General features: G+C 38.1%; 1 protein-coding gene across 1 annotated transcript in view; it reads right to left on the bottom strand.

Annotated features, from left to right (window-relative positions):
* The window catches only part of LOC135702868 (serine-rich adhesin for platelets-like), a 337,028-nt gene that overhangs the window by 11,699 nt on the left and 302,683 nt on the right, over positions 1–22,646 (bottom strand). The window contains exon 5 of the mRNA XM_065223913.1: positions 19–1,468. Coding sequence (XP_065079985.1) covers positions 19–1,468 — 1,450 coding nt within the window. The remainder of the gene's footprint in view (positions 1–18; positions 1,469–22,646) is intronic.

Here is a 22,646-nt window from a genome sequence, read left to right as displayed (position 1 = left end):
ATGGATTCAGCTACTTACGTATAGACCAAGCCTCCCGGCAGCACGTGAGCCACCTTGTAGCGGTTGCTAACCTCGCCTTCGCCGTTGTTCATCGGATTAACGATGATTCCCAGATTTTCAGCCTCTTCGCTGCACTCTTCCAGTTTGATCGTCACGAGTTTGAATTCCGTATTATCCGTGCAACTGTTCAGGACCTTGGAGGGAATGCTTGGTAGGAACACGTCCTCCGTTTCCAGGATCGACGAAGCGCCGGACTCGTTGACCAAGATTCCCGAATCGCAATCCTCCGCGTCGTGTCGATTGCTGGGTGGGGCCAAGTGGATCACAGTGCCGTTCAAATCGTCGTCTTGCTGCTGTTGCTGCTGCTGGTCGATGAGTTTGGGATCTTGTTCGGATTTCTCCATGTTCTTTTGGAAATCGGCCAGCCCAGGAAGTGCGCCATAGCTCACACTTCTGCGATTGTTGGATACTTTTGATGGGGATTTTTTAAGAGATTTCGAATGCGCGGAATGGAAGTTGCTTTCGGCAGTGCTGTTGGTTTTGTAGGATGAGTTTGAGTAGATCTTCGAGAATAGTTTCTGCGTTCGATCGGACATTGCTTTGATTTTGTTGGCAAAGTTGTCCTTCTTTTTCTGGGGCGTTTTCTGTTCCTCATTTTTCAGTGCGTTTAACTTGAGTCGATACATGGTTTCGAAGGAGGTTTCTTTCATTTGTGCAAATCCGTACGTTTCGTCGTGATCGCCAACGTTTCCGGCCATTTTCGGTCGATCGTTCTTTGGTTCATCAGCTGCTATTCCAGCCACCACGGTTGTTAAGTGCTGCTGCTCTGTGGTTGATGCTGCTCGACTGCTGGTACTATTACTACTAACACTACTAGTGATAAGACTTTGGTTTAGCTGGTTGGGAGTGACGATCGTCGTAGAAACGCAGTGATTGACTCGCTCTTTGTTCACTGCACTATCACCGCCGGAAAAGTCTCTTTCGCAATCATCCGTCGTAGTGGACCCATTGAGAAAGATTAGATCGTCAACCGACTTGTACAGTTGACTTTTGGTCACGTTTTCACTCGATTCGAAATTGATCGTTTGGTAGCAGGATAACCTCGTGGAGCCCAGGGGATTCTTCTTCTCCTTATCTCGATAAACGATCGATCGATGGCTGAGTGAAGGACTTTTATCGCCTATCGATGCACTAATGTTTCCAATTGATTTACTCAAATTCTTAACCAGAGTGCCATCAACCGTCGAACCACTGCCATCTACGGAACCCTTGTCCCGTTGCAAAATCCGCCGGCAAACGGGCGTACTGGCTCCACCCGAACCGATGATACCTTGGGCCAACGCTTGTTGCTTGTTTTTTATTCGAATCGGTGAAATGTAGCGACCTTTGGGCCTCTCGATAACACGACCCTCCTCGATGTTGTAGCAGTTGATGGATGACTTCTTGGTCCAGTTCACTGGCGATAAATCTGCGAAAACAAAAGAAATTCAAGAGAAAACAGTTACTAAACAAGACCATAATTCTTAGGGCCATTCGTTTCCCACCGTAAAAGCAAAAGACGAGGACACCTCGAAAAATACCCTTTTTGACCCTCAGCGCGCGAAATGATGAATTGTCCCCAGACTCTACGTCCGTTCCGTGTTTATGGCGTTGAGAAACTAGAACAACATGAGTTCGAAACTCTCGTATATACCATATTCGTCGCTCGTCGTCGTCGTCGTCGTCGGTGGTGCATGTGTGTTATGCTCATGGGGGTTCCTTCGAATCGAGCGAACAATTTTACAGCAGAAAGAGAAATGGTTTTGCGAAACATAAAGAACTGTGACTATACGGTCGGTGACGAGTTCACATTGGGCCAGCTGGGTTGCCTCATGGCATTTTTTTTTAGTTTGAGTAGGTATTGAAGAAAACAACAAAATGCACAAACTGGCAAAAAGGAAGGAAGGATGGATATAGATGGAAGACGAGAAAGAGAGACCTTGCATTAAAGTATGTACTATCACCAGATTCACTGGAACTGGACCGGTCATGCGCGGAGAATGTGGCAGTCACACTTTGGTGAATCACGTGATTAGTGAAATATTTTGTTTACAATTTGAAGCCGGTTTTTGGGGCAAATTTTATCAATCGTCAATAAATATTCATGTCTAAGGTAGACGAAGTATCGAATCAATGAGCGCACCTAACTGTGAAATCAATTATTCTGGTCCTGATCAACGAAACTTGTGAGATGTTGGTTTTGCTCAGAAACTGGTGTGTTACTAGATTGGAAGTGATTCGACAATTCAACAAACCAATGAATCTTTGTTAAGTTCCAAGGACCAAACAAGCTAACATTTTGAGCAAAATCATCATGGAAGTTTTCATTCAGTAGTTTTCAATGAAGTGCTTAGTTTTGATGACACATAATAAGCTCTAAAATTACCAGTTGTAAATGACAACATTCGTTTAGTAAGGTACAACTAGGAACGTTTACCTGATTGTTGCATCAGAAATGATCCACTGCCACTAGATAAGCGAAGTGATTTTGAATTGTTTTGGGATGAAGCCAGTCAAATTTCAAAGTTTTGTATGAACAATTAAATTCCACTACAAATCAATAATATAATAGAGGAAATATAAAAATGTTCTTGTGAAATATTCCATAACCTTCATGTGCTTTATTTGAGACCCTACCATAAAATCACATGAAAATTAATTAAGAAAAAAATATCAATTCGGAATTAATCATTTTGTCAAGCTTCTTCATTCGTGTTCCATCAGATGTCACTGCTGTTGTTTGCGGTGACATCTATAGGAAACTATACACAATATGTTTTCCGTTAATTGTTTACAGAGGACACTGTAGTGCAAAACATGTCTGGTACCTCTATATATGCATGTAGATTAATATTCGAAGTCCCTCTTTTTTACACATTCTGCACACAAAATAGATCATCCCTAACAGAATTTCCCACCAATTTTTATGTATGGGGCAGTGCAGAAAATATCTTTTGTACAGAATATGTAAAAAAGGAGGGACTTCAAATGTTAAACTAAATGCATAAAGGTACCAGATATGTTTTGTAGTGACAGGTACTCTATTTTGTTATCCGTAAAAGGGAAATCACAAATCGAGTGTCATCAAAATACATGGCATTTTGAGAGATTTGAGCTCGTGAGAGAGAATTTTCTCTCTCAAATTTGAATTCTTTGGCTCTCTTTGAGCAGATAGTAAAGCAGGTAAAACTGTATGGGGAAACATTTATTTCATTAAATTGTAGCTTCTTTAACAATAATTTCCGGGAAATAACTGTACAAAAAAGCCTCTGACTAATTTATTTAGGTTGTTGTTCCCTTTTTTTAACCTGAATATGCACCGAAAGTGAATTATTCCCACTTCTCTCAATTTCTATATGGTGATTTTTATCACTTCCTATCAGCGGAACAGCGCCAGCTCTGTGGAAAATGGCCGGATGATATGATTAATAGGTTGTGAGTTTGAAAAAAAAACTTGAGAATTCGGATATCGAATTAATTCTGAGATCCAGATAAAGATTGTTTAACTCGAGTGTCGAGCTTGAACAAGTATTCAGACTCTCTGACTTAGAGTAATGTTTGGAATCCCTGACCGACAAGTGATATCGATAAAAAAATTTGTGCAATATTCCGGACCTAAAAAAACTTTAAAATATAAGACACAGATGATTTTTTGTAATTTTTTGTCAAGACCGTGAATACAAATAGAATTCAACACTTCGAACATGGAAATATTTTTAAATATGGGAATTTTACAAAAACTAGAAACCTCAAACATAAAAATAAAGCCGCGATCTTCGATTACGTTAAATTTGCTATGTCTAGAACCAATTTCAGAATCTCGAATTAATGGAGCTTAGAAATATAATTATGATTCTTGAAAAATTGGGCCAACTTTATAGCTTAAAAAGCTTGAATAATTGTTGTTTACTTATTTTTCATGGACTAGACATATTTTTGGAATCTCAGTCTTAGATTTATTTGATTGATTTTTGTTTTTTTTTTTTTTGAAGAGCTTAACTACTCCGACCTCTGTTCTTTTGTGGTAGATTCTGATCTCAAAAAGACTAAACCCTCCTGATGGACGTACCCGAGCATCCATTCTAATGTTTAAATTGAGATAAAGCCAAGAAGATGATACTGCGCCACCAAGAAGCTGTTCGACATCTTATAATATACCGTAAAGCGGGATCAATTTAATCAGAGGAGTGTATTTAATTCAAAGCGTTAGTGATTATTCATAAAATTAACCATGAATAATGAATAATTATTAAGATTTAGGATTAATCATAGACACTAACGATCATTTTTTGACGTAGGACTACGTCTGTGATTTATATATGGGGGTACACTATGTGAAATCCAAAAATGGAACATGTAACGAAATTATGAAAGATTTAGAACGTTAATAACGCAGCTGCCCCTTTACCAATTTCAATAATTGTATCACCAATCGATCAGAACTTTTTCTACGCATCGATAGCAATCCGTATTTTGAGAAATTATTGAAAAAGTTTAAATGTCAAGAATTGTCTAAAAGCGTCGAAATAAATGTCAAATCCACCAATTACGTACATACATATGCTGCTTCCCCAACACTTTCATCAGAGAGTAGATAGTAGACGAAACAAGTCGAAGTGGCATTCGCCTCCGATTTTCGGGTGTGTGCGAATAGGGAGGATGCAATTGCGTAACATTTTGCATCCTCCCTATTCGTTATATTCAAAACCACACGTCCCCAACGACCATTTTCTAGTTGTAATGTTGTAACCAAACTTGAAATCAGGAGTGCAAGTGATTTTGTTCGATTCTCTTCATCGGCTTTCTGTTTCGTTAATAACTCGACGGCAAACACATTCATTGATACGTTTGTTGTTCTGGATGATAGAAGAGCATAGCAGAAATAATGCGAAATACGTTAGTGAACCCATGGTCATCAAAAGAGGAAATCGATGAAGAGAATTGACTTTCACCCCTTTGCTTCTAAGCCCCTTAATTCAGTCGTCGTCACAGCAATGAAAACTAGCATCTCACCACCAAAAAACATTAAATTACACAATTGTCTAAGGATGCCTAAAAGTCCAGTTATTCGATTAATGATTAATCGTAAAGATTTTTCCATTTAAATATTTATCAAATTTTCAATTATTCGATCTCTTATTTCTACTCGTTTGATTTAGCGCAGTAGAGAAAATAAATCAAAGAACTAATTTATCTGAACAGGCATAGAGAAGAACCATGATGTGAAACAGGATCATAAATTCTCAAAAAAAAAGGCTAAGATTTACAACTTGTTGAGAGAAGGAGCTTAACGAGAAAAACTAAAAAAGGGAGGAGCTTTAGCTGGGTGGACACTGATATTATGCGGCCTTCCAAACTGTCGCAGACACCAGCGAGCAATTTGGATTCCGGCGAGGACACTCGACGGTGGACCAACTCAAGCGGGTCTCAAACCTCATCAATCAGGCGAAGTCGGCCTTGAAGACAGCGATACTGGACATCGAAAAGGCATTCGATTATGTGTGGCACGATGCCTTGGTGCACAAGCTTCTGCAATATCGTTTCCCCAGCTACCTGGTGAAGATCATCTCGGACTACCTCGACGGCAGGACGTCTCAAGTAAGCGTAGGCAGTGCTCTCTCGGAACCGTATGATGTACCCGCTGGTGTCCCTCAAGGAAGCATCCTGGGACCCATATTGTACAATCTGTACACATCGGACATACCGACACTGCCATCAGCTACAAGGGACCAGTAATGCGCACTCTCGTATCGAAGCTCCAAAACGGATTGGATGCCTACACCATATATCTCACCGAATGGAAGAAATGTGTGAACGCGGCCAAAACGCAAACCATTGTGTTTCCGCATAGCAACACCGACCGGCTCAAACCGTCATCAAAGATAAAGGTTCTGAACGCTGAAACTGAGTGGTCACCCGAGGTACGCTACCTTGGCCTGTCAAAAAAAGCACCATCATGCTGAAACGTCTGTATCCGATCATCAACATTGTCACTCGAAAGCATCCACCGTCAACAAGCTGGTTGTCTACAGGCAGATTGTTGCGCCTTTGCTGGAGTATGGGTCTCCGGTATGGAAGGGTTAGCGTTAGCGTTAGCGTTAGCGTTGTTATGATATACTTCGTAGATTGGATACTAGCGACACTCACGTCTCTTCTAAAATTCTCAGTTAGACTACTTTCAGGAATAATGCTGGGGAGTAAACATTGGTTCCAATCTAAACAAGAGTAACAGAAGCATGACTGTCGCTATTCCCGGCCACGCCCATCTTTACCATAACTAGGGATAGGGAAGGAAATGTTGATGTAGTACTTACTTAACGAGAGGCCACCGACTTAGCGACACCCTCATAAGTGCTACGGAGTTGGAGGGTTGGGTAGGGTATTCGGTTAGGATTCACCTCAAGTTGGCGATGCAACCAAAAGTATGTATTGTTTATTTGTTGTTTATTTAATCTCTCGATAGCCGGCTATCGAAAGAACATATTCATTTTGTTTAGTGATCATGAATTTTAAGAGTCATGACGGAGAGCTTGGGATTAAACCCATGATTTTCTGCTCAGTAAGCAAACACGATCCCTCCAGGGTCATCGAGCATCTCAGAACCATAACGCTTCGCGACAATACAGGGCTACGTTTTCGCTTGATATGCAAATAGTTTCCGAGGTTAATATTCAATATCAAATATACAAATGATGGTGGCGATTTATTGTGCTGTGGAAGAGCTTGGGATTAAATCCATGATTTTCTGCTCAGTAAGCAAAATCGATCCCTCCAGGGTCATCGAGCATCTCATAATCCACAGCGCTTCGCGTCAAAGTACGAATATAAGGATGAACTATCTATTATTGAATAACTATTATTTACGATAATTACATAAAAGAAATAAAATATAAACTACAAACAAAACGTGACTACTAAAATCTCAAAAAGATATTCTCACAAATATATTTCACGCAACCAAGAATTTTAAAACCATTAGACGCTATAATGATACTTTGCACATGTTAGACACAAGAAGAGGCAAAAAAACAAGCGTCCGACACACAAAATCCGCCAAATCCACTTGCAGTCACAATCAACGATTCTACGAATCGCGAGCGCTCACGAATCATAAAACCGCCGACTGCGGCTCTCTGAAATCGAAATTGACAGGCGCTATGCGTCAAACACCCGCCCTCCAATCTCCTCCCGCATCCAACATCACAAATCTCCATTACAACATCTAACGAATTCAAAACTCCGAAAATCACTCATCTATAGCAAGTGAGTGGAAGCAACACTGCATGCAACCATTCTTCATGATACACTTTTTCTGCCTATCTTTCTATTGGGCCTGTGGACATGCGTTAGCTTCGAAACTTTTATCCAAACTGGGAAAATTTTCAGATCACAAAAAAAAAACTTGTAAATAAAACTTTCAAAGGTAAATACAAGCAAATAAATATTGATTATTTAATGCAAAAACGAGCAAGTAATATTAAATCTCTTGTATCGTATGCTAATGCTAATTGACTGTAACAAAAATAATATGCTTAAATAAAATAAAATATTAATAAAATGATATGCAAAATTTACTAGAAGATCATTACTTTATTAGTGAGAGGTTTGCTCAGTCTGCATGAAGCAGCCGATTTCATCAAGGAAGTTCTATTAACAACCAAGAATTAATCGTTTGAGGCATACTGAAGCATTAAGAAGGTGATATGTGTCACTATAGGAAATCATCATCGTTGCAAATATAAAGAAATTAAATATAACCCTTTGCTTCAGTATCGTCAACCTCCATGTCCATGGGGAGGGGGTATGCAATTTCAGCCTCAGCGTGCTCAACAAAAACTCTTCAGACCCACCATGATCACAGATAAAGGGAACTTTAAAGTACAAAAACAGAACTGAAGACATCAAACGTCTAAAACCAGAAACAAAAGCACTTGGATGAACTATCTTGACGTTCCCACTCGATCTCAACATGTGAAAATTGTGCGCTCTATAAATTACAGTATGAACGTGGCTCTTCGAAAAGATGTCCAAGACAAAATTGTAGAAAACTGATACATGGTATCGAAACAAGTGAAAAAATAAACAGGAACGAACTCACCAAATGAACGATGGTTTGCACGTGAAGCCAATACTTGAAAGACTGTTGCATCTCCTAATTCTAGCTTAACATTTCACAACATTCCGTCGGATCTTCAAAGAAGCTCTTGCAACCTGCCTCCAATCAGAATCATCTGGCCAGATTGCCAATCGCCTAATAAAAGTTCTGATGAAAAGGATTATGATAAACGAAAACACTTTCGAATGCATTTCCAACCAATCACTTTCACTTTCTTGCTCTAAAATTAGAAAACGCCAAGAAAAAATAAAACCGTAAATTTGACACCTATGGGTCTCCGGTATGGAAGGGTTGTGCTAAAACACATCGGAAGAAGCTCCAAGTCCTGCAGAACAAGTTCCTGAAGATGATTCTGAATCTGCCTCCGCGCACACGCATAGCCGACGTTCATCGGCTGGCAAATCTCGATCAAATCGACCAGAGAATGACTGCGCTCGCCAGTTGCTATCAAACTAGGACTCTAAATTTAGAGTACGAAAAAATTACAAATCTTTACCCATAATTTTGTAAATAGTAGGTTTAGTTAGGATTTTAGTTAGATAGGAAATTTAAAATTTTTAATATTTAAAATAGAACAAATTCTCACACTGTAAAACGATAAATACCAATTAGCAAAAATTAGCCAATGGCTTTCAGTAATTTTAGTAAAGAATGAATAACAAATGTTGATCACTTCCATTGTAAAACTATGGTAAAACAAAACAACTGAATAAAAATAAATTTAATGTAAAAAAAAAACAAAATGTCGCAGACACCAGTTTAACCCCTGTCCAGCAACAGACGGACCTCAGTTCGCTTTCAGCTGTGGACGGACACAGCAGCATTTGTTCTCGGTGTCGGTAGTGCTATCGGCAGTCTGTTTTTCGACCAAGCTATTGTGTGTTGCGCACATTGTTTATCCGCAGTTAGCTAGCCGTGTGTGGAATCCTGTGGATAGAATCAAGAATGAATGGAGTTGAAGTTAAAAACACCATCAGCTTTGGCGATGGAGCTAGAAAACCGTCGATGGGTTTAAATTATTAATTTCGCGAAGACTCTGGATGCGGATCCTATGCAGATGGAAGCTATATACAGGGTAGCGGAGGAGAAATCCTTGTTTATTAAATTCAAGGTCGAAGAGGCAATGTGTCACACATTGATGAATAACAGTGAACAATTAACTTCCGTTATGACGATGGAAAGGCAGTAGAGGTACACATGTTGAATGCGGATGAATACATTCAGTATGTCATAGTGTACGATCTGCCTCCTGAAGTGCCTGACAAAAACCTAGCATTGGTGCTGGGGAAATACGGCAAGGTAAAACGTGTGGTTAGGGAGAAATTTCCTCCCGATTTAGATTTTGATATATACACTAGCATCCGCGGTGTATATATGGATGTTAAGAAGGAAATTCCTACATCACTGCATTTCCTCAACCGTAAAGGAAACGTGTTCTATCCCGGGAACAAGAATGTGTGCTTTGTTTGCAAGATTGAGGAGCACCAGATGAATTCTTGCCCAAAGCGGAAACCTCGCAGGAAGCTCGAAAAACAACAAACGACGGATACGAAAAAACGTGACCCGGACGAAGCCCAAAGTGTTAGCAGCGTGGATACCTGTAAATCATATGCGGGTGTTTTAGCCGGCGATGCTTCAGCAGATGCTATTGAGATGTTCGATGAAGAAGTTATGGCAATCGATGAGACGACCCCGGACATGGAAGAAGAACAAGAAGCAGCAAGAGGAAGTCAGCTTGAGACCAAAAGCCATCCACTGTTCTTGATCGCGAAGAAATTGAAAACTGCTATTGAAACACAGAAAACGGAAGAAAGAAGAAAACTGCGGCCGCGAGAGAAAGTTAACACCAAACAACCGGCTTCTAGGAAAAAATGAACTAATTTTATAAACTCTTTTATTTCAAATTAATGAAAAACTGTAAGAATCGGCTCCGTAAAGCTAACGCTTTGAGCCTTATAAATAAATTAATGGATAATAAAAAAAAACAGACAGACCGAGAATATGGGATTGTCCGGCTGATTTGATGATCCAGTTGTCTACATACAGTGATGAATCGCTCTTTTAGGACTTTTTCATTACTTTTTAATATAGAATGCTTACGTTAAATCCAATTGTATTTTCAGTTAACCCATCTTAAATTAGATAGTGCTATTAATCTCCCTATCAAAATTCAAAATATCCGCACCGTAGAGCCACACTCTGTGTTTTTACTGAAAATACACTCGAGAGCGCTCTCAAGTGTACCTTCAGTGAAAACCCAGAGTGTGCCTCTACGATGCGGATATTTAGAGTTTTGATAGGGAGATTAATAGTACAAAAGTATCTTTTTTTAGATGGGTTAACTAAAGATTCAATTGGATTTAACGTAATATAGAATAAAAACTAACGAAAAAGTCCCAGAAGAGCAATCCATCCCTGTCTACAGGTCATCATCATCTTTCAAAGGTTTTAAGCTTGTACTACCAAGAAGCCAGTTGTTTCCTCTTCTTCTTAGAGGGCCACCAATATTTTCCAAAAGAGTTAAATTTCGGAACATGCCCCAACTAAAATTCATATCAAAAGTTTCCTTTCAGGGCAATCATAATCATACTAAAGAGTGTAAACAGAGAGAACCCCGCTAAAATTCATATTCTTACACAAAACACAAGCTCCTGCTGCAGTTAACAAATAACATTTATTATATAAAACCACGTAGTCCTACATCACCATTGCATACAATCCCAATGGGGGATCCCAACGAACATTGAAAGATGAATAAGAATTTATTCAGGCAAAAATATGCTTCTTCAGCTAAACAATAGCTTATTCAACTATTAATCAACTAAAATTATTTGTTGGGATTAATCATCAATCACCAATAATAATAATATCCCTCACATAATTTAATTGGTATTCTATGATCATAATCATTGCAATTGAACTTATCCATAAATAATCATTCATGAGTAAAGACAATTTTCCGATCACGCAGTACTGATTTTTTGATTCCTCTAAATTCACATAAATATTATTTTTTCCACTTCCAATCCATTTATTTTTAGAATTCCAGTGCCATTCGGTAGAAAATAGTGGAATTCTGCCCAAAATTATCAAGGAGTTCTGCAACGAGTTATTAAACAAAAAATCACTTGGAATGCTCCTCAGAATACTCAAAAAATGCTTCTCGGAACTATCCTTGGAATTCCCGTGAACCTCTTATCAGAATTTCTCCGCAATTATACCCACAACATTCGATTTATTAGCATTCTTATCGGAATTCCCTTGGAACCAACCCATAAGAAATCGGTAAGAATTGTGCTCAGAATTTCTATAGCAACTATCTGGAATTATTTTTAAACCATTCTGTAAATTCAATACCCTTACAGTTCTTCCCAATAGTTCTTCCTTGAATCTTCCTCAGTCATTAGGGAATTTTCCTCAGAACTACCTGACATTATACTTTGAGTTAATTGTTCCTTACAATTATTTTTAAAACTGCCTTGAAAGTCTTGTCAAGGCTCTCTTAGAGTTCTTCTTAAAACTACAACTACCTGAGAATTGATCTTCGAAATTCATTGGTATCATCCCATTAATTTCCTTTAAATTTGTCTCAAATTTCATAGCAATTATTCTTAAATATACCTACTTCAATAAAAGTCGAAATCCAAATCCAATCTAAAACCATGTCATTAATGTTCTACGATAAAGTACGCCTGAACACCAAATGATAAAGAACGAATAGATTTCAAAGAAGTGAAAATAATATAAAATTAAATTTGAAATTCGAAAATTATATTGTTGTCATACCTTCACGTTTAAGCACGGTTCTAAATCGTGTCCTGATTGGTCTCCCAAAATGTAAGCTAATTTGGTAAGAAACTGACTTGGCACAAACCATTTGAAATTTATTTGGAAATTCCTAATGGAAAACTAAACTTTTTGTTTATTGTCTTCTAGAAGTTTTCCATATTGTACTGTTAAATAGTTCTATAGCCACTCTTGTGGGAAACTTTCTCAGCTACAACTTTGTAAAAGATCATTTTTCATCCAAACGACAAATTAACTATATGATTTATTGTTTAAAAGATTGATAATCTTATGGCATGATGAAGCAGCTGTTTTGTAGGCAGCACTGCAGAGTGACATAGTAGCCATGATTTTTGAGCTCTATTCTATACACCAGAAACACCAATGTTGCCTGCACAGAAAAAAATTCTGAATTTTAACTATCGCGTAAAATCTCCCTTCGTTTAATTTTGAGCTACACTTGGCATAAACAGTGAAATCGTTTACAAGCTAGCATACAATATCGCTAATTTATGCGATATTGCGCTTAAATTTACATGAAATATCGCGTAAATTTATACCAAATCTAGCGTTAATTTTATGTGCGCTCAATCTCGCAGAAATTTACATGAATTTTTCGAACGGTGTGCTAAACAGTTAATTGAGCAAATCATAGGACATCAGTGACTTGCATCATTAATAACTTTTGATCCTTTCATTTGATCGATAATTGGTCTTGATCAAAATTGTAGATAATAATATTTCCAATAAGCACAGCTATCATTTTTAAAGCAGAGTAAAATGGTGAATTTTACGATAGAAATGAACAAAACATCTGGTTTTCCAATAGTAATTTTCATATAAAACTTCAAATGGTTTGTGCCAAATCAGTTTCTTACTAAATGACTTCAAATATTAAGAGACTAATCAGGACCGAATGAGGAACCGTTTGAGTACTGTGGAGCGAAAATTTCAAGTTTGGCATCAGTGTAGTGGTCACTCTGGCAACTCGGTATTTTGACAGCTCGTATGTTTTGTTGGGCTTGCTGAAACCACAAGTAAAAAAACCCCATCGGGATTGCGCGAATCGAGACACGAAGCTGCAGTGCGATAAATGCTTACGGACGATGGTGAGTTTGATCCGATGGATGTGATTACCGGCATCTCGTTGAAAGATCTGCTGAAAAAGCAAGACTCCTCAAACTGTACTCTGGGGTGCGGAACTGACGCGATGTGGTTTGTCCCCTGCGCGTACAATAACCAGGAACGGGACACTAAGTTGGGCATTAAGCGTATCCTGGGCTATCGGTTCTTCTACAACAAACTGGGGAACACGACTAAGTTTGCGCTGATGTACTTCATCGACGAGAAGAGGGCATATTAAGTTTGTCGCGCTCTACTTAGAAATTTATAAAATACTTTTATCGTCACTCTACAGAGCAACATCGACCGCTGGATCCTAAACGCTACGCTTTTCACGCATCGAGCGTACCACGAAGCGAAAAATAGTCCGCCGATCGGATCGTAACGAAATTCGTCAATTCCGGTCGAGAGCGCCTTTCTAGTCATAGTGCACTGCCTATAAGCACATAGGGTTAACTACCCAATTTCCGGCCTATTGAGCGCAACCCGCAATTAATCTTTCTAAATCTAGCACAGCTTAGCACCAAACGAAATGTCATTATTACTGATGGCTTCCAAATTTATTTACCTTTCCGTATGTACCGTAAGATTTGAAAAAGATAAACCAATCGTTGAGATATTGTCAAAAGTCTAACACTGCTTCTTGACACCAAACTCGGCCTACGGATTCTAAACTCGGCCTAACGCATTGAAACGCCAATGAATTCACTTCGGCCTATCGGATGAAGATAATTATTGATTCGATCGCAGCGCTTCATATGTATTTGAGAATATTGGGTGCAAACATTCATATCACGCATTCTTATTGACTTCGTACGGTAGCATTTTAAGTAAAGTATCGTACCAATCGCATAATTAACCTGTTAAATCCGAAATCATTGATTTATTTGATGTTTTCTGATTGATAGGCCCAATATGAGCGCTTAGGCCGAAGTAGTTATCTAACCTATCAGTTCCATATGGAAAAAGTAGGCATTGAGAAAATGGCAGTCAAAGTTACGAAGTGCAATTCCTATGTAAATATTTGAAAAATCATAATAAATTTAATAAAATTGGGTTGTTAGCGGAATGCTAAATAAAACAGCAAAAAGGTTATCTTCCATTTAATTCCACTTAATTAATTTTGGTATCCATGACAGATACGTATTTCGACTACAATGTGCAGTCTTCATCAGTGTCATTCCCACTAAAGAACTTATCAAAATCTAACCCCCTTAAGTACTCATCCCCTAGGTAAAAAAAAGTCAAGATCATAGGCATGAAAATGAAACTACAATGTGTTGAATCGGAACCTACCTAACTAATAAAAACCAAAGATTTAACTGATGAAGACTGCACATTGTAGTCGAAATACGTATCTGTCATGGATACCAAAATTAATTAAGTGGAATTAAATGGAAGATAACCTTTTTTGCTGTTTTATAATAAATTTATTGTTATTTTCTCAAATTGAAATCAGTTGCAATGAAACTTGCACTTTTTTGTTAAATCAGCGAAAAATATGATCGCATAATATGAAAGTATATTCCAATTTAAAGTGGATAGCGTTCTTATCTAAAAATTGACGAAAATCCATATTCGACTGATATGCGATTACAGGCAGTGCATTGAAAAAAAAAACAATAGTTGCAATTTCCAAACCTACGACTGGATGCCTTCCTTCAAATAACAACTCAAGTGTGGTAAAAAATCGATAGAACTGTTTCAAACACACAGTTGGTACTTGAGCGGGTCGGGTTTCATCTCTTTTTGCCAGTGGTGGCGGGGGGGGGGGACACCCCTCACCATCCCTCTCCAAATTCCGGCGTTGGTATATAATTACATTGAGGTTATGATATCATATTATGCCAAAATGACAAGCTATGATCAATGAAATCAGGTTGTAGTGTATCTGATGACATATGGGGACATTGGCATCGGTTCTGGAATTCCGGAATTCCATTTCATAAATTCCGCAATACGATACAGTAAGGAGGGATCTTGTAATCCGCTTCTTTAGGCCATAGTCATATTTGAGGCAAAAGAATCTTACTGCATATCAAATCATAGGATATGGCCATGATCGATTATTTCAAATAATTTCATTGTCATATAGACACATTGGCATCTGTTTCAAGGCTAACAGTATCTGGTTCCATAAATTCTGGATTATGACTAGAAATGATATTTTGAAACTACTATATCGCGCGGTATGTAAAATCATGCATGTTCAACCGAGGTGAATATTATAAGGGGTGATGAATATATTAGTCACACTTCAAGAGGGGAGGGGGGAGGGGGTTATGATTTTGTGACAAGCATTGCATTATAATGGTATAGGTATAGGAAAACATGACGAAAGGGGGGAGGGGGTTAGTTTTCTTTCAATTCAGCGTGGCATAATAAATGGATCGTCCTTAATGCAAATAATCTGAGGGCAGGATCTGATCTGATCTTGGTGCTCCGGAAGTCATTTATATTCAAAAGAGCATGACCATCCGCGATCTGATTCAGGTTCTCCGAAAATAATTCCAGCACAATAAACGAGGCTAAAATATTTTATAATTTAAATTACCATATCAATCCCATGTGAATATTACAATGCCAATCATTCAGGAAATTGTGAACACATTCCTTAATACGGGATCTGATCCAGGTTCTCCAGAAGTAATTTTGAACTAATGGTCCTGGCTGAAATATTCCAAGGAGTGCAACATAACAAGCCCAAGTGAATATTACAATTCCAACGTTTCAGCGGGTTCAGGGATCAGTAAGTAACTTTCCAGTCGCGTCTTTCATAGGCATATTTGGATTCATCCTTGCTCCAATCAGACGTCGTGATATATCGCAGAGGAGGTTGATATCGTCGGTTGTTGCGGCATTCTCTCCTTCGTTGGTCAGGGAATCCACCCATTCTCGCTTGATAATTTAAAACATTTGGTTAAACTGGTTAAAAAAGTACAAAAAAACACAGACATATTTGCATCTCCCAAGAACGAGAAGGGTTCTAAGGGGGTGGTACCATTGACAAAAGTTATTTCAACTATTCCCCTTAAATAAAAACCAAAGAAAACCAAAGTTTATGAAAATCGGGTGAGGCATTGCTGAGAACTAGTTTGTATAAAAAAAAAAATCATTCGTCCTGGTACTTTACGGGTTAAAAAATTTGTGGTCGATATCACCAATTTGAGCCAAACTTGGCCAAAACGCTTGTTTTGGCATTCTGGACAAACGATTTTTTTTTCTTTTGCCCTAAAGTGCCTAGATCCTTGTGGACTACAACCCTGGATTTAAGATATTTTTAAAAAAATTATCTTTCTTTTTTGTTATTAAATAGCTTTTATTTTTTACCATAACAGCTCAAAACTACCTCTCACCAATTTGGTCATATATCAAAAACTATTTGTCCAAATATTTTGCCCTTGGAAACACATCTAGTAGAAGAATTTTGCAAAGTTTAGCGAAAATTTGAGCCCAAAATATTAAGAAACAAAATATCCAGCCCATGGTGAAAATATGCCATTTTGTGATAATTTGGATACCTGCCGGTAATCAGTCTGTTTACTGTAGTTACTATAACAAAAACAAAATGTGGCAGGTGTACCCTGGCAGGTAATGTAGAATCTACATTCAAAAACCTTAAAATTGACGTTCTAGATCACGAAAAGCTTATTTGGTTGTGGAGTAATCTCTTCTGAGAGATGAAATTTTTAAAAATCTCGAGAATCCAGGATTGTAGCCTAGAGGGATCTAGGCACTTTAGAGTAAAATCAAAAAAGGCGTTTGTTCAGAATGCCAAAATAAGCGTTTTGGCCAAGTTTGGCTCAAATCAATGACATCGACCACAGGTGGTGTACCCACTTGAGCTGGATTGACGCACATTGCATTTAAGGTTCGGCAGCTGAATATTCACCCCAATTCTGTACTTCGTTTCGAACGAAATTCTCTTACAAAACAATTTTTTTTTTGTATGAGAATTTCGTTCGAAACGAAATACAGAATAGGGGAGATTTTTAACTTTCCATTTCAAAGCATTTCACATATCAAACACTTGTCAAAAGCACTTAAGGTGCATATAGTCGTTTTTCTTTAACAACTTCCAGATAAATGACATTCCAATAAAAGTTCTTTTACTTAACGAATCTTGAGTGCACAGAGCACAGCTAAACCAGTGAAATATAGCACATTTTTTGAACTTAACCCAGCCATTATTATTATAAAACCTGTATTTTAATTGTATGCTGTAGCTGAACTTTCAACCGCTGTCATATTTATATTTGAATGGGATCAAAGCGCAACGCAATACAAAAAATGTCTCGCTCCGAGTTGGTCACAACAAAACCCCACTATGCACGATCAAAACAACCACAATGGAAACGATAACAGCTGATAAGAAGAACAAAACAACTGAACCATACCTGCTATATAGCCACCACGATACTAATAGCTGAGAGTACAGCGCACATCAAACGATGCGTGAGTCTACTGTTTCTGTCTGTTATTAACTTGTTGCCCCCGGCGCACAATTATTGGATGTGTGATAATCTCCTGTCCTATCCGACGTTACTACTTGGAGAATCCACTTCACTGCCAAGAACTCACGTTGTCTATATGTAGGCACTTGTCACGCCGAAAAGAAGAGATCAAGAAAAACAAATATGCATCCACGTCCGGGACGCGATCGGTTCACCCCGGCCAGCAGTTTGTTTGAGTGATGATCACCGACTGGTGACTGGTACATTCTGCAATGGCGAACTATGAATTGACTTCTACATACGCACGGCGTTGTTAACAATCCGTAGATCTGTTCACGAAAAAAGTGGACGCCCTCTTTTAGCATTATCAATACAACGTCATATCAGATAATGCTTGATGCTAGATTTGATGCAAAAAATAGCTAATTCTTACAAGTATTTTTTGAACTAAAGTTACAAGGAAATCCCAAGCGGGTGTCCACTTTTTTCTGTGTACAAAAATCTGTAGGTTTAGCACACTGCATACGAATGCTAAAATCATACACATGTGACAGCCCGTCCGGTAGTAGGGGAACATGGGCAAAATGTCTTTTCCAAAACATTTTCGTGGATTTATCCAGCAATACTGCTTGATAATACATGGAACTAGCAAAGCTAATTTACAAATCTTCAAAAAATAATTAAAACACGAATACTTTAAATGCCAACGAGTTATTTTGCCTCCGGGAGTGCATCTTACCCCAGAAGCCCTTACACGTAAGTACTCTGGCGCTTGGCTGGTAGGCACACTGTTGCTTGACATATGGCCAACACCGAACCACATCATCAGAATAACGTCGTTTGCCTGTGTAGGCACGCAAGGCTTCCTATAGTGTCTGTCGGTGTGGGTTAGTGATAAGTAGCAGATGCTCTAGGGTGGATCGACTGGATCGTCAAATGACGATCGAGGTTGTTTGGAAATGTTTGAAAACACGTTTCTGACGCAAAAGTATCAATGGTACTTACACGGGAAAAAATCCGATCTCCGAAATGAGAAAAATGACTCATGATTTCATGAACAAAGCGTATTTTCATGTTATGAAAATACACCATGAATAATATTCATGATATCATGAGCAACTTTTGCGTAACGCAGCAAACATTCCCAAAATCATGAATCATCCGATTTCAAATCATGATCTAAAATTCATGGGTTTAACTTTAACCAAAAAAATGTAAAAAGAATAGAATAAAGCATCAGACTGGGTTCGAACCAAGAACCTTGAGATTATTAAACCCATTCTTTGACAACTAGACTATCAGTACTTGTGTAAGACGGAAGACAAAAGGCGTATAAGCGATACCTATGTAGTGCGGTTTATGAACACGGTTTGCCAAGTACGTGTAACGCTTGTAGCGGCCTTGATTTCACTGCATTATGAAATCATGAATTTCCATGACTAAATCATGAATCATTGTTATGATTTCATGGGATGGCAAGTTTTTCCATTTCATGATTTCTTATTCATGAAAATGGAATCGGATTTGTTTCCGTGTATTGACGCTCTGCTGCCCGAATAATGAGCTCGGACTACGAATTTCACACCTTCATTGTCAAAATAGTTACCATCTACAATCTCTGAACAGGTGGGTGCAGGTCATCGTAATCTTACGGTTGTAAAGCACACTTGGCAACTCTTCTCTGGCAGGAATGCAATCTTCAGCCAAACAAACGACAAACTATTTGCCACCCGCATCATTAATCGACGGAACGTTTGCGTGGGATAATCCCCCTGGGCCATCACAGCTCGCCTGATCATCGGAATCGGTTAGAATAAAAGTGTTAAAAGCATCGTAAATTAATCGCCGACTATTACAGTTTACGATTATAACCCATCAACCTGCCTCCAGTCCAATTGCTTGGGAAGAGCATGCGAATGAGTGGTTGCACAATCCAAAATTTGCAATATTGCAATTGCACTTAGTGTGCTCAAAGAGCAAACCCATTATTGTGGTCAATTGGAAGGAAATGGAAAGTGATGCTGCTGCTGCTGCTGCTGCAGTGATTTCATAATTCCATCAAATTAAGAGGAGAGGTTCTTTCCATGTTGTGAGCGTTATTTCCTGACCCCGTAGGCAGAGCCAGTTATAAAATCGCTCAGGAGTGGCCGCATGTGGCAACGCCCCTGAGGGCATATTGCGTGCAGTGTTTTCGTGGGCCGTTCCGTTGTTGTTGGTTGTTGATATTGCATAATGGTCCCAAAGTGTTTGGGTGACGTGATTTCGAAGCGGTCGATTTCTTTGAAAAGAATACCTCTTTTTATTGTAAACCAAAAATTAATCGGTTTCTGAACGCCGTTGTTCAGCTTGATTTCGTTCAGGCGTTGTAAGAATGGCCAAAAAGTTGGTAGGGTTGTAGCGTGGAGGTGATTAATAGCCAACGTCTCGTGCTGGTATGTAATGAAACTGTTTGCTACTGTTGTTACTTCTTGGTCCGGACATGATCCGACTCGTGGACCGAACACCCACCTTGTGCGGTGATTTGTTGCCATCTGTTGGTTGCGGAATTGAAGAATTAGCACCAGCACGCATAAAAGGCTACCGTATTTGAGCTTTTGTCATTCAAAAGCCGATTAGATTGAGCCTTATTTGTTGGCGGATGTGTTTTCTAATAAGATGTTAATTTATAGCCGAAGCTTTTAGCACGGCAATTACGACCTGATGACTCGTTTGTAGAAAATGGTTGATTGGTGGATTCATGAATAGCGAGTAGAATTGATTCAAAGTAGTATTAATTCTCTAATATGCTGTTCTATGGTATCATAACGACTAAAGCAACATTAGGCGTCACTTTAATAAATAAATCAGCATACTCAGTGGAGAAAAAAAAATAAAACGATGAAAGCTTGAAAAAATGCTCATTTCCTTCTGATTTACGGTCGTCAAAGAAGATTGTGAAGAAAATGCTTTAAAAAAACTTCTATATAAGATTCTAAATTAAGTTTTGGTGATGAACTAGCTCAGCAGTGGCAAAAAATCACGCAAATAAAGCTTTTAAAAAAGATTCCAAAAGAAGCTTCAAAATTTGTATGCGGTGACCCTTTTCATCAGTAGTATTGATAGTTTTTTAAAGTATTTTCTAAATATTTTTTTCAACATTAAATGTTTTTCAGGTTTTATTTTTTTTAAACAAGTACTTAGGATCCTAGAGTTAATTTGTTAGTATTTTTTTTAATGGAAACTCAAACCATTAAGTTTTTAAAATATGAAACTTTGAATGAGTATATAATACTAGTTTACAGCATATTTGAACTTTGTACGCTGATGGTCATTTCCCATGTCAAATCGTGCGCTGTATCCAAAAATATAGTCCAAAAAATCTCAGTAGGACAGTTTTCGAAATATAGCTAACAAAAATGAAATTTCACTTTAAAAAACTGTCTTTACTAAAATACAAATATCTTCGACTGTGATGAAGCTATATTATCGATTTTATTAATTGCTTTCGATCGTCTAAAACCCATTTTTCAGTGGGATTGATGGTATAACAACTACAAACATTTTTATTTACACTGCTTAAAAACTTATCAGAAATTCAATTTTTCTAAGAAAAATGCAAAATATTAAAAAAATAACAATCTTTTAACTAACAACAATACCACTTATCTCAATAACAATTAATGTTTAGTTTATCAAAATAAAATTTTCTGATCTTTAATTTGGCGTTAAAATAATTGATATAATCTCTTTAAAACAGTAGATATTAATATTTTAGTAAACACACTTTCTTTAGAGTGACATTTTTAGATGTACAGGCCGGACTCGATTAACTGGAGGCTCGATTATCCGGGGCTCGATTATCCGGAGAAAATGGCTCGATTATCCGGAGTCATATTTTTTTTACCTATCTTGCAAATTATTTTTCATAAACCGCTTGGAAAACCGACTTTTGATCCGAGGACGAGTAACATACATCGTTCGACTCAGTCTGACAAGATTGGGAAATGACTATATTTAAGTGTTTGTGTGCCTTTGTTATAAAATCCGGCGTTAAGGGATTTTGGTTTAACTTTGACCTGAAAGGAATCAAACATATCATGTGCCACAACAACATACACAAAAACTGAATCCCATGATGGTCCGTTCACTAATTATGTCACGTTTCAGAGGAGGGGGGGGGGGAATGGCAACCGAACAAAATTTTTGAAGATCCGTAAAAAAATGTACCAAAGGGCCTTTAACCCTCCGTTACTCGCGCTGTTGTACTTTGTACAACACACATGAGTTTTCCATTGCCATTTTGTTGCTGAGTTACCAATCGACTTGAAACCAACGAGTATTCATCAAAAAACTTGTTTTGATCTAAACAAGCTAAACTTTGATTACAGTAAACACCTAAAAAATGCAGATAATAGGGAAAGTATAAATGGAAACCGCGAAAACTGTGACCATACTAAGTGGGATTTGACTTAATTGATTACAACATGGAGTATATCAAGATTTTGACAAGATAGAAAGTTACTGTCTCTGCCAAAGTTGTTCAGGAGATCATAGCCTTGTCGCTGGCGGACAGTAGTTCAGAATTTTCTCACTACGTAGTGCAAGTATACATGTGAAATTCTCGCATGTGATATATCTCGAGATCCTGACCAGATAAAAAGTTACTGTCTTTCACAAAGTTTTTTAGGAGATCAAAGCTTATTGCTTGGTGCTCAATAGTTCAGAATTTGCTCACTACGCGACGCTAGTATACACGTCAAATTCTCATATAAAATATCTCGAGTTCCCAACCAGATAGAAAGGTACTTTCTTGGGCATAGTTGTTCAGGATGTCAAGGATTTTTCGCAGGTGGACAGTAGTTCAGAGTTTTCTCACTTTGCGGCGCTACTATAGATGTGAAACTATTGCATATAAAATATCTCTAGATCCTGACCAGATAGAAAGTAAATTTATTCGGCAAAGTTTTTCAGGAAGTCAAGATCTTTTTGTTGGGTGACAATAGTTTACAATTTTCTCACTATGTGGTGCTAGTATATACGTGCCTTTCTCCCATATTCAATAGCTCGAGATCTTGATCAGCTAGAAAGTTGCTGTCTTCGGCAAAGTTGTTTAGGGGGTCAAGACTTTTTGGCTGGTAAACAGTAGTTAA

This window comes from Ochlerotatus camptorhynchus, unplaced genomic scaffold, assembly GCF_037179485.1.
Source record: "Ochlerotatus camptorhynchus isolate MF236.1 unplaced genomic scaffold, CSIRO-AGI_Acam_v1.1 ptg000202l, whole genome shotgun sequence".
NCBI classification, from domain to species: Eukaryota; Metazoa; Arthropoda; class Insecta; order Diptera; family Culicidae; genus Ochlerotatus; species Ochlerotatus camptorhynchus.
The sequence above is the reverse complement of the archived record's forward strand: the minus strand, read 5'-3'. Positions and strand labels throughout refer to the sequence as shown.